This window comes from Limulus polyphemus, unplaced genomic scaffold (assembly GCF_000517525.1).
Source record: "Limulus polyphemus unplaced genomic scaffold, Limulus_polyphemus-2.1.2 Scaffold4432, whole genome shotgun sequence".
NCBI classification, from domain to species: domain Eukaryota; kingdom Metazoa; phylum Arthropoda; class Merostomata; order Xiphosura; family Limulidae; genus Limulus; species Limulus polyphemus.
This window is the reverse complement of record NW_013670042.1, coordinates 31001-43844: the sequence shown is the minus strand read 5'-3', so window position 1 is coordinate 43844 and position 12844 is coordinate 31001. Positions and strand designations below refer to the sequence as shown.

The following is a 12844-nucleotide window of genomic DNA, read 5'->3' as shown; positions in this document are numbered from 1 at the left end:
GCTTGTGTCGGGGGCTGCTATTGGTTGGCTGTTCTCCCTCTGGTCAGTCATTCAAAATTAGAGATGGCCATATTAGGAGCTTTTGATATGGTCGTTTAACCCACATGTGATAAGGTGTAATTGAGATTTAAATTCCAATTCCCATTTGTACCTAAAGTTACCAAGGGTAACAGCTTTCCTGATGCATTCACCACAGTTAGCAAGTTGCACTTAACGTGCTCTGCAGCATATAGCACCCAAACATGATTTAAGCTCTTCAGCTGCTCTTCCCAGCGCTTTTTATTTGTTACCTTTGGTAAACATTGATTCTCAATGGCTTCGTTGCACATTTGTTTATGTATAATTATGACAATTTAAAATTTCACAGACTTAATCTCTATATTTTTGTTAACTTTTCACATTTTTCTGTTTGTATGTTGTTTTGTCAGCATAATGCTTTCAATCCGTTAGCCATTTCCTTATCAATTTATTCATACTTACTCAGGGTACTTATAGAAATAAAATTTTAAAGCTAGTATGAATAAGATAGATAAATACAAACACCACACTGTCATTGAAACCAGTGTATGATAATTAAACATGTTCTCTTATTAGAAGAACAGAATGCTGTTTGCGGTGAATAAAAACAAAACATGCAAACAAACTACTTGATTCTCTTAGAAATAACTTAAATGGCATATAGTCCGAGCTTTCTCAGAAATACATTAAAACATTTACACACAGTTCTCCTGAGGTAACGAAACATTCTCATCCGCGATACTTTATAAGAAAAGTTTCTATTCTTTTTTAATGGAAGAGTTAGAAAAATCGATCAAAAGAATAAATTCATCTTTGTGCGACAGACCCATTCACGAAATAATTAATTATTTTATTAGCACTTTTCAAACTACTAAACAGTATTAGTTAAGTTGAATTTTTTACAGATAAAAAAATACCTAAAACATGCAATGGTATATGTTTATGTTCATGTGGCTGTTGCCCCACCCCCCATTATCTATATAGAATCATACTGTATAAAACTTAACGTAATGGTTATTGGCCCTTTACTAACATTTCGTGATTGTAGTCGGCAGTGCACATCGATGACGTTTCTAAAATATTTTGTTAGGCAATGACAACAATGACGTTATTCGTTAACTGGATGACACGTAAACAGAACTCACTTCTTCATCAAATGCTGCTATAGACTCTACAAATACTGACCTTTGCCAATTATGGTTTTGAATAGGCTACCCTATTTTCAGTATGTGAAGTAGATGTGTAAATATGTGTTCATATGCGGCCTCTTGCTGATGTGTAGATAGAAATATTTAATTTTGCAATAAAATCAATTTTATTAAATATATAGCAGCATTTTATAAGTATTGAATTACTTATGAAAGTACTTTGACCGAGTATCCAAACTGTATATTTTTTACTATTAACAGTTATAAGAGCTCATGAGCGTAAGTAATATAGAATGTGATAATATGTTAACCTAACTATATCTGCTGTATCCAGTGCCAACTAGACTTTTCATCCATTATTAGAGCTAATCTGGCCGGCTAGGATACAACAAACATGGTAGTAGTCGAGACCGCTATATGCATAATCAGCTACTTGAACAACAACTGGTTTGGAGTGAACTAAATTAAATTGGTGATCTGGAATCTTTGTCAGTTTTATCTAAATAATTACACATCAGATTCAGGTTTTATTATTTCTTCATTAACATAAAATGATTTATTTATTTTAACATCAAATTATTTATTATTAATTTTCTTATCTTTAAGAAGAACTGGCAAACCAGTAAGTTAGAATTTTTAGCCGTGGCATAGCGGCTCATAGAATGGCTCTGAGTTTGTTTGTCTTTTTTTTTTTCAAGTACAAACGTTAACCTCATAGCTCAGGAGGTCAAACCATTTCAATTGATATATTTGACCACGGCCAAGGTTTATTTACTCTAATCCTGCCTAAAAGAATTTCAGTTTGAAAGTAGGCTGATAGAGATCCTTATGATCCTTGGGTGTAATATCATGTCAACTACTTGATCTCTGCTATCTCTACATCATGGTAAGGGAACTAAACTTAATCATTTGATCTGAGCTAATTTGATAAAGTATTTCACGAAAAGTGGGGTGTGTGCCTTTAAGTACAAATCCAATTTATAAAAAAGAAGATTGTATGTTTTGAATTTCGCGCAAAGCTACACGAGGGCTATCTGCGCTAGCCGTCCCTAATTTAGCACTAGAGGGAAGGCAGCTAGTCAACACCATCCACCGCCAACTCTTTTACCAACGAATAGTGGGATTGATCGTCACATTATAACGCCCCCACGGCTGAAAGAGCGAGCATGTTTGGTGTGACGGGGATTCGAACCCACGACCCACAGACTGCGAGTCGAGCGCCCTAACCGCCAGGCCATGCCGGGCCCATTCGAAAGGAAAAAAAATTTACGCCTATATTAGTTCTTGATTTGTGTCGCACAAAACTTACATATTTAGGAAAGTAATTATTCGTATTAAACGTGATATTCATAAAAATTTGAAGTGTATTATAGAATGAATGCAGGACTTTTTTTTCTATTTATCTTAATTGAACTGTATTATAGAATGAATGCAGGAGTTTTTTCTATTTATCTTAATTGAACTGTATTATAGAATGAATGCAGGAGTTTTTTTTTTCTATTTATCTTAATTGAACTGTATTATAGAATGAATGCAGGAGTTTTTTTTCTATTTATCTTAATTGAACTGTATTATAGAATGAATGCAGGAGTTTTTTTTTCTATTTATCTTAATTGAACTGTATTATAGAATGAATGCGTTCCGTGAGCTAAAATACGTTTAGCAGCAATATTTGTACAACAAAACAATTCACATGAAAAGGAACATGTTCCGTGAGCTAAAGATACTTGAACCAGCATTGTTTGTATATACCAAACAGTTCACATGTCAAGGAAATGCTTCGGTAAGCTAATGATACGTAGACTAGCATTGTTTGTACAACAAAACAATTCACATGTCAAGGAACATTTTCAGTGAGCTAAAGATACGTGGACCAGCATTATTTGTACAACAAAACTAGAAAAGATAATTGTTTGTTTTTCTTCTTTAGTTACTGTTGTATGTTTTAAGGAAAGTAAGTTTAAGAACTTATTTCTAAGTAGCAATAATCTATATACATATATTTTCATAATTATGTTGAATACAGTGACAACTCATAATGTCCGAACCAGTTTCCTTCTTAGAAAATATTAATGGGAAAACAATCTGAAGAATTAACGGCTGTCTGTATTGGGTCGTTGTCAAATACACTTTATCTTATATTGTATTAGTAAAAATATATATAATCAAGTAAACTTTAATACCACAGTATTTTCTTTACTTACGAATGTAGTTCAATTAATGTGGAGCTATTTCAGCTGTTATCCAACCACACTATTTCCGGTTCAGTTTATCAAACACCCCATATGGATATGCTAACTTCCAGTTTGAGACTGGTTTATTAAACACAATATTCAAGGATTTGCCAGCTTTCTGTTAGGTTCATCGAACAAGACTAGTAAGAAGTTTGAGACTGGTTTATTAAACACAATATTTGAGGATTTGCCAACTTTCTGTTAGGTTCATCGAACAATGCTAGTAAGAAGTTTGAGTCTGGTTTATTAAACATAATATTCAGGGATTTGCCAACTTTCTGTTAGGTTCATCGAACAATGCTAGTAAGAAGTTTGAGTCTGGTTTATTAAACATAATATTCAAGGATTTGCCAACTTTCTGTTAGGTTCATCGAACAATGCTAGTAAGAAGTTTGAGTCTGGTTTATTAAACACAATATTCAAGGATATGCCAGCTTTCTGTTAGGTTCATCGAACAAGACTATTAGTAAGTAGTTTATATTTGAGTTTAACTTATTAAACACAGTACTTAAGATTTTCCAGCTTATGGTTCGTAACAAACAACACTACAGGTTTCTGGTTCATTTTATTAAACACCACCATCAAAGAATGTATTAATTACCGTCACACGTATCAATCAAAGTAATGCAACTGACGTACTTAATTCACAGTACACGTGAATTTAGTAATTTTTCGTAGAGTTTGAAAAACAAACCTACATGTGGATATTACAAATACAGTATTTACATCTTTCGTAACAAATAATATCATTATTATTACGATGGAATACAAATTCACAGAGCACTGCTAAACTGAGAAATGCATATTAAATATCTATATATATAATTTGTATAATGAGACAGGTTTTATAGACATCATGAACGATTTATTAGAAGAGCAAACAATTATATCAGACACCTGTAGAAAGATGTGTAATTCAGAATTTCACCTATAAGAAAAGTACCTTACCAAACATATCTAATGAAAAATATAACATCTAATTATTATAAATAGCGTCTGTAACTTTATATCAGTTCATACTCTAATAACCTCCGTAAGGCGACGTGGCATACTGTCGATGGGGTTATTGATCTGTTCCACTGTGATTTCATCCCAACTTGTCACTAGAAGGCGCTGAAACTCAGCTACAGTCGCTGGTTTAGGGTCATGGTTAGCAATTTTCCGGCTCAGTTCTTAAAATCTGGAGACTTTGCTGGCAATGGCAATCTTGTAACGTCCTCCTGGTCGAGATAATTTTGTACGATACATGCACTGTGGGCAGTGGCACTGCCATCCTGAAACACAAAGTCATTACCAAACCTTGCCCTAGAATATAGCAGAAATATTGTCTCCATGTGATGCCAGGCGTCATTGACGTTTCCCTGGAGGAGATGAAGAGCAGTTTTTCCAGCATGATGAATAGCTGCCCAAATATGTTCTGCACCACCTCCTGTGTATTCTCACATCTATTCTCCGCGTAAACGGCGAACACGAATCCTACCATTAGCTTTAACAAGCTGGAAACACGACTTATCCAAAAAGATGACATGTTGCCAGTGTCCTAACTATAAGTTGGCATGCTGTCTTGCCCAAGTAACACGGCGATGGTGTTAAGTGATGGTTAATATCTGTTTGCAGATAGCCCTTCTTGCGAAATAACCTTGTTTGGTCAGTCTCCTATTCAATGTTCTTCTGGATACCTTGGAATGAACGTGTTCATGCCATTCCTGTCGTAAGGTGTTCAAAGACTTCTTTCGACCTTGACGTGTTAACCTGTTCAAAACACGGTCACCTCGGGCAGTAGTTTTTTGGTGTCCACCAGTAGATTTTCCTGGAGCAACGTTTCCTGTAGTCCAATGACGTTTCAGGATTATGCGTACAGTACACTGGAGGAATCGTACAGTTCTGGCAATGTTCGTTTGCTTCTTACCATTTCTGGACAGTCGAACAATTTGACGCCCTATAACTTCTGGCACGTGACATGGAATGACTCTACATCAACTACAGTGAAATTGTCTTAACAAAGCGTTGATTTGTTTCGATAAAGATTATACCAAAAGCACACCCTTTTATACAAAACAGGTGTGTATGTATGTTTGACGAACAAAACAACTTATACAGACCAGAATAACAAGTCTTACATGCTTGTCCGATCATACACTATCTTCTCTGTGACTAATCGGGCATTTACACAATAATTACTCCAATCATGTAGACAAAAACATCATAGTACATCAAATCGTTTTTTGTACTGTTGACATACTTTCTTCATACTCAGGTCGGGCGTTGCCTGTTAATTAGTATGCCCAGACTTTGAAATGAGAGTTTATGGTACGCGTCCCGTTTCCATCAAAATGCAGTCCGCACTTTTGGGTTGTGGGTGCGCTATAAAGGTGACAGTCAGATGTCACTATTTGTCAACTATGGCCAAGACTTGACAAATGGCGCTGATGACTACCTACCTTTCCTCTACTCTATTAGTTCAAATTTAGGGTCAGCTATGTGCAAAAAATTCTAGAACTAACAAATCTTTATACTTTTTTTAAATTTCAATAGTAATACAGTCCAACGTTAGTTGTGGATGTAATACAACAATTGTAAAGGCTTACTTTACACAATTATCACGAACCAGTTACATTGAAACCTTTGTTTCGATCATAACGGGCATTTCAAATAAATTACAGACAGTTTTATTCTTGCCATTCCATTATGAAATAAAGAAGTTACAAGGACAAATAATTTCAAATTATTTATAAACTTTTTATACCGAATTGAATACATTCTTTCAAATTTTTCATGAAATCTGTTGAATTCAAAAGTTGAAAAAATTCTACAATATGATATCTCATTATTTTTCAACTTAAATTTTCTGTAATACATGACAGTAGTTGTTATAAATATATGAAAGAAAATTAAACCTATTTTATCGATTTATCATATATTACCTGTAACCTGAACAAATGTCAAATTTTAAAAGAAATATATTATATAAAATTAATTCTGTTGTTGTTGTTTGGGGGGAAGGGGATATTTGAAATAAAATGGCTAATTCCTAAATATTTACTATATTTGTGTTTTATTTATGTTAATTTAAAATCAACTTATTTTTGCCATAACAATAAATGCAGCTATAGCATGATAAAATCTGAAAACTCCACAATAATGCAAGTCGTTGTAATGGAAAAAGAATCACGTAGTCAACATTTCGACCAAACAGCCTCACCATTGTAGGTTACTTGGCTGAAATGATTACCACGTATTTTTCCCCCTTATACCTAATCACTTATTTGTATTTTTAGATTTTACAGTTAACACAGTGTATGTTTGAGAAGCCATTTGTATCAAAAAGAAGATAAACTTTGATCCCATTCTTGTGAACAAAAATAATTTTGCCCGAAAGGGATTAGTTTAGAAAATTTGTTTGTAGTTAAGCACAAAGCTACACAATGGGCTATCTGTGCTCTGCCCACCACAGGTATCGAAACCCGGTTTCTAGCATTGTACGTTCGCAGACATACCGCTGTGCCACTGGGGGGCAGTTTAGAAAAGAATGTCGCATCAGACCTATGATGATATTCGTTATCCTAAAGACCGTAACGTCGTAGTGAACAATACTGGTAATTACAGAGCGTTGAAGAAGAAAACACCAAAATATTGATAATTACATGCATGAATGAACTGACACCGACCGGATTTGAAAACATGCTACAAATGGAGTAGTGACACTCAAACCAAGACATATTCTTGGATTTTATATCGTCTTTAAATTAAGGCGACGTTACTTATTTAAGATATAGTTTAGTTTTATTACGCGCTTCTCTATGTCCGTTATACTAGTACCGTGAACAAACAGTTAGTGTTTGTGAAACTGCCTTAGGTATTGAAGGCTTAACTAGTGCCGTGAACAAACCGTTAGTAGTTGTGAAATCTACTACATGTGTATTGAAGGTTTAATGAAAGATACTGTGCGAATTTACTGAGAGATAAGCACGTTAATGTAACATGTTTGAGCCATATTTTTGACGTCAGTATGAGTTGTTCGAAATATCTGAGGTCAAGATTAACATAAAGTTTGTTTTCAAACGCTTTTATCACTGCCCAGAGTACTATATTAAAAATGTCAAATTAAAAATGTTTTATTGATAAACTATATTTTTCAAACTAAGACCAGAACATCTCTGTATAATGTGCATACACATTTGTCATTATTCCAAGCACGTTTAGGGTTAAAACTGCTCAAACGCAATGAAGGGTATTATTAAACATTCTCGGAAATACACGTTTTTCTTTATTCTGTCATGGAATATTTCAGTAAGACACTTTATAAAAGACACTGGAACCAGTCGTATTATATCACCTTGTGACGTAAAGATTGAGTGTAGTGATGTCTTTTTGAGCGCTGGAAGTTTGGTGGCTTCTAGACGATCTCTAAAACAAACAAAACAAAAATCATTTAGCATGTTCATATAGGAATTAATCCTCAATTTACTTTTACAAATTCTAATAGGTTGATAAAACTATCAACCATATCATATAAAATCTAAATGTGAATATACATGGATCAAATTCAACTATTGTAGGTTTTTTATTAATCGGTTTTAGTTTTCATTTCTCGTCGCTTTGTAAACAAAATGACGTCAAATATGACACGTATAAAGATTATATGAGTAATATCAATGTATATGCACAAGCATATTAATCATTTTGATATTTGTGCACATATGGCTACAATCACTGAATAAATAGAAAGATGTGGATTTGCGTTGATTAAGGAAAAAAAGGAAACGTGATCGAGAGAGGAGAAAAGACAGAAAACCATCTTTTAACACTTCCGTTATCCTAAGCATTTTGAAACGTTCACTGTGTTTTAATATTCTTGTTATAGGTTAAATTGTCCATCTATTAATCTATAAATAAGTTTGTCTATCCATTCCAATACATTATACCTTTTATATTTAGAATTTCGCTTCCTCTGTTAGTAAAGGAATATGTTTCTTAATGTATTTGAAAAAGAAAACCAATATTATTGTAAACTATATTAACGTACAGTATCAAATATTTAAGCGTCTAAGCCTAGAGTGCAAGTTCTGCAGAAGTTTATCTTTGATTCGACTCTAGAAAAAATATTTTAATCCTCTAAACGTTTATTTTTTCTTAACTTTTAAAAGTGAGTTTTATTTTTAACATTTAATCTTATGTTTAACTTTTGATTTAGCACTTTAAACGATAATTTTTATCTTTAATATATCATTTCTTACGGCTTCCTATTCGTTTGTTTGTAATTAAGCACAAAGCTACACAATAGGTTATTTGTATCGAAACCCGGATTCTAGCGTTGTAAGTCGTCCGCAGACATGCTGCTGTGCTACTGGGGGGCGCTTCCTATTCGACAGCGATTTTTCAAATCTTTATTATGTGAAACATTTTAAAAAAAAGCTGTTTAATAAGCTATTAATAACCAAATCACCAACAAAATTTGGCGTTGTTTGAGTCATTGTTGAATATTACTTTTACTTTGGAATTTTAGTTTTTATTGTTGTTTTCATTAAGTTCACTTGTTTTATGAAAAGATTTATCTTATTAAAACTCTAATAACGAAAAAAAAGTTATATGAGTGCTAAATGTCATAATAAGTTGTTTTTCGTACCAGTGAACTAAGGGAATATTTAAGGGGGGAAGAGTAGGTAAAGAGTAAATAAAGGAATATTTAAGGGGGAAAGAGTAGGTAAAGAGTAAATAAAGGAATATTTAAGGGGAAAGAGTAGGTAAAGAATAAATAAAGGAATATTTAAGGGGAAAGAGTAGGTAAAGAATAAATAAAGGAATATTTAAGGGGAAAGAGTAGGTAAAGAGTAAGTAAAGGAATATTTAAGGGGAAGAGTAGGTAAAGAGTTAATAAAGGAATATTTAAGGGGAAAGAGTAGGTAAAGAATAAATAAAGGAATATTTAAGGGGAAAGAGTAGGTAAAGAATAAATAAAGGAATATTTAAGGGGAAAGAGTAGGTAAAGAGTAAGTAAAGGAATATTTAAGGGGGAAGAGTAGGTAAAGAGTTAATAAAGGAATATTTAAGGGGAGAGTAAGTAAAGAGTATATAAAGGGATATTTAAGGGGAAAGAGTAGGTAAAGAGTAAATAAAGGAATATTTAAGGGGAAAGAGTAGGTAAAGAGTATATAAAGGAATATTTAAGGGGAAAGAGTAGGTAAATAGTAAATAAAGGAATATTTAAGGGGAAAGAGTAGGTAAAGAGTTAATAAAGGAATATTTAAGGGGAAAGCGTAGGTAAAGAGTTAATAAAGGAATATTTAAGGGGAAAGTGTAGGTAAAGAGTTAATAAAGGAATATTTAAGGGGAAAGAGTAGGTAAAGAGTAAGTAAAGGAATATTTAAGGGGCAAGAGTATGTAAAGAGTTAATAAAGGAATATTTAAGGGGAAAGAGTAGGTAAAGAGATAAAGGAATATTTGTTTGTTTGTTTGAAGTTAAGCACAAAGCAACACAATGAGCTATCTGTGCTCTGCCCACCACGGGTATCCGGATTCTAGCGTTGTAAGTCCGCAGACATACCGCTGTGCCACTGTGGGACTCCTCCCATTGTCTCATGACATTGTTTTTAAAAATGAACTTACCCATTAACTGTTGGAGTTTAATATAACCTAAAGTTATATTCACAAACCTTGACGATGGTAACTGTGTTTCCAAACGAGTCGGATGAAACAACTATTAAAGCTCCTTTTTTTTTTTTCATTGTGCCAAAAAAAAGTTTTTATTATTTGTTTACTTTAATATATATTATATTATAGTCTAATAAAATACTTTAATTGACCTTGAAAGTTCAAAACCAAGATGGTGATATATTACTTTTTAAATACGTGAAACCCAAAGTCAGTAGATGGTATTAAACAAAAAAGTATCAATATGCCTTGCTTAAACAAGTATGATTATGTGGTAATCAACAGGTATCAATATATTGTATTAAACCGAGAATAACTATTTGGTGTTATAACAAAATTCAGTATGTAGCGTTGAAAAAACACCGATACGTTGTTGTAGAACAATCACCAGTGCGTTTATTACGTTGCACTTAAACAAATATAATCCAAGTAACAATATAAAACATAAAAGCCTTTTATAACAATGAAATACTAAAACTATGTATATCTTGTTCCAAACCAAGTCACACTGAGTAGTATTAAAAGGAATGTCACTAGGTGGTACTAAGAATATCAATATGCAGTACATTTGCAATTTTCGATATGTCATGCTAGAACGAGTTATATATATACACACACATGTCCCTAAACAATATTGATAATTTTGAATGTATGTGACGTTTTAATCTTCAAATAATCAAGTAATCTTATATAAATTGGTTTCATGACAACGTTGCTTTACACTTGTACATTTTAGTATTGTTAAAAGATCCAATAGTGCCAAATATATATATAAATTTACGTAACATTGCCGTTTTTATGGCTGTTTCACACACGCACTAACCATATTTAAGAAGCACATTATTATATTAATGTTTAAAATAACATTTAAATTTTTGTTACTTAGAGTTTAATAAATGTTGCACTGTAATTCCTAATACTGAGGCTTATATATCAAAAGCCTGCAGAAAATCTTCGAAAACACGGTTTATGTAAAACCGTCACTGTTGTATTTCACCGTTTGGGCTCGGATCGAATATTTTTGAGATGAGCATTGTACAACAGCCTTGTTTTGCTAATGCCAACAAAAGATTAATCTGAAATTACTTTAGTCATTATCCTAACGATGTATTGTCAGAAGATTTTCTTGAAACTCGCAAGGTAATAAAAACGTTCTACTGACGAAATAAAAGCGATAACATCAGAATCCATTATTATTTTTTTGTGACATCGAAAACAATAAAGCTTTCTACAAGGACATTTATAGACTTTTATTTGCCTCTTGTTGTTTTTTTAGCACAAAGCTATAAAATATGCTATCTGCGGTCTATCCACCACAGGGAATCTGACCTTAGATTTTACCCTTGTACTACCATAAATTTAACGCTGGCACAATTGGGGGGGGGGGACAAAGTTATAGAGTAATATGTATAAAATGATACTGTGGACAATCACTTATTTAGGTTGAAAATCCTAAACCTAACCTTTACGATTTGTCTGTGAATCAGCAAGAGAGAATGCCTTTCCGATATCAAAGTTTAAAAAACTTTAGACAATTATTTCGTTCAAGGTGATAGAGATATGAGAGCTTCGAATTGAATAATATCAAAATACTAGTGTTATTACAGCTAACTTTCAAAGCGGGATTAAAGTGTTTGGATCGAATCCGGACACTGATGATGAAAGCAGTTAAGGCATAATTATTATACCAACAAATGGCAATGTTGGTGGTTTTGTATTCAACTTTATGGACCTAAGCTCATCTTCAAAATTACTTTCAATTTTCTTTAGCTCTCCATACTTCGTCTGAATCATAACGTAGCCGAAAAGCTAAGATAAAAACCGTGATAAGAACAACCAAATTCATCATATGTCGATGGAGTTTTTACTTGTTTTTTAATGAATGCTGGTGTTTATAAAAATGTTTAGTCTCGTTGTCCATTATATATCTATCTGGATAATTAATATAGGCATTTACTGTACTTCCTTACCGTTCTTTTACTCTCAGCCAAGCAGAAAGTACAAAGTGAGCGAGAATCTGTACTAGAACCACAACTGGAACTCTCCGCTGTTACTTTCTCCAGGTGACATCGATACCTAAGGCAGGGTTGTTCGCTGAAATCACCACGTGCTCGGAACGATCGTACTGTGGCTAAATGGGCGATGTAGCTTGCTGCCAAACGTAAAGTTTCAATTTTTGAGAGTTTTCTGTCAGCAGGTTCTGTTGGAATTAGTGTTCTTAAAGTCGTAAATGCTGTGTTCACACTGTGGGTTCGATCACGTTCGCGAGCATTCGCGGCTTGTCTTTGCTTTCCAGTTTTTCTGCTGAAATCTCCTTCTTCTGAACTCGTATCAGTAGTTAACAAAGTGTCGGTATATGGCCCACGTGTTAGCTTACGTTTTTTTGCCGAAGAGAGCTCTAATAAATGTTCTGAGTAATTCAGTTCTTTGCCATAGTGTTCTCTCTCGTAATAAATGTGTTTTGATCGTTCTAAAGAATGCGAATTGTTTTTAGGCAGTTTCTCATAAAATCTTTGATTGAAGGTACTCAAAACATCAGATTTACTTTCTTCCACCTTCGTTACCATTCTGGTAATGAAACTTGAGCATCAGATTAAGGCGAAGCGAAAGACTTTCAAGTCCACGTAGTTAAGAAAACCTGAAGCTCTAGTAATAGATAAAGATTTGCCTTGTATCTTGCTAAAAACTAATATAATTCTGTGTTTTTTAACCCGTTTATGACGCTTGTTTTCGTGCTAAACAAACTACAGCTTGTATCAAAACTGCTCACTCTAATCACAGAACAAAAAGATG

The 12844-nt window shown here is 33.4% G+C and overlaps 1 protein-coding gene across 1 annotated transcript; it reads right to left on the bottom strand.

Annotated features, from left to right (window-relative positions):
* Window positions 1–7555: 7555 nt before the first annotated feature.
* On the bottom strand, window positions 7556–12618 carry LOC111088783 (achaete-scute homolog 2-like). Its single transcript, XM_022399761.1, has 2 exons — window positions 12022–12618; window positions 7556–7807 (listed from the first exon to the last, which is right to left on the bottom strand). The coding sequence occupies exons 1-2, from the start codon at window positions 12616–12618 to the stop codon at window positions 7733–7735; spliced, it is 672 nt and encodes a 223-aa protein (XP_022255469.1). The 3' UTR covers window positions 7556–7732.
* Between the last annotated feature and the right edge of the window lie 226 nt (window positions 12619–12844).

Coding starts and splice junctions, on each gene's coding strand:
- LOC111088783 (XM_022399761.1), bottom strand. CDS start 12,618: ATGGTAACGAAGGTGGAAGAAAGTAAATCTGATGTTTTGAGTACCTTC. Junction 7,808..12,021: donor TGGCTGAGAGTAAAAGAACG/GTAAGGAAGTAC, acceptor TGTTTGTTTTAG/AGATCGTCTAGAAGCCACCA.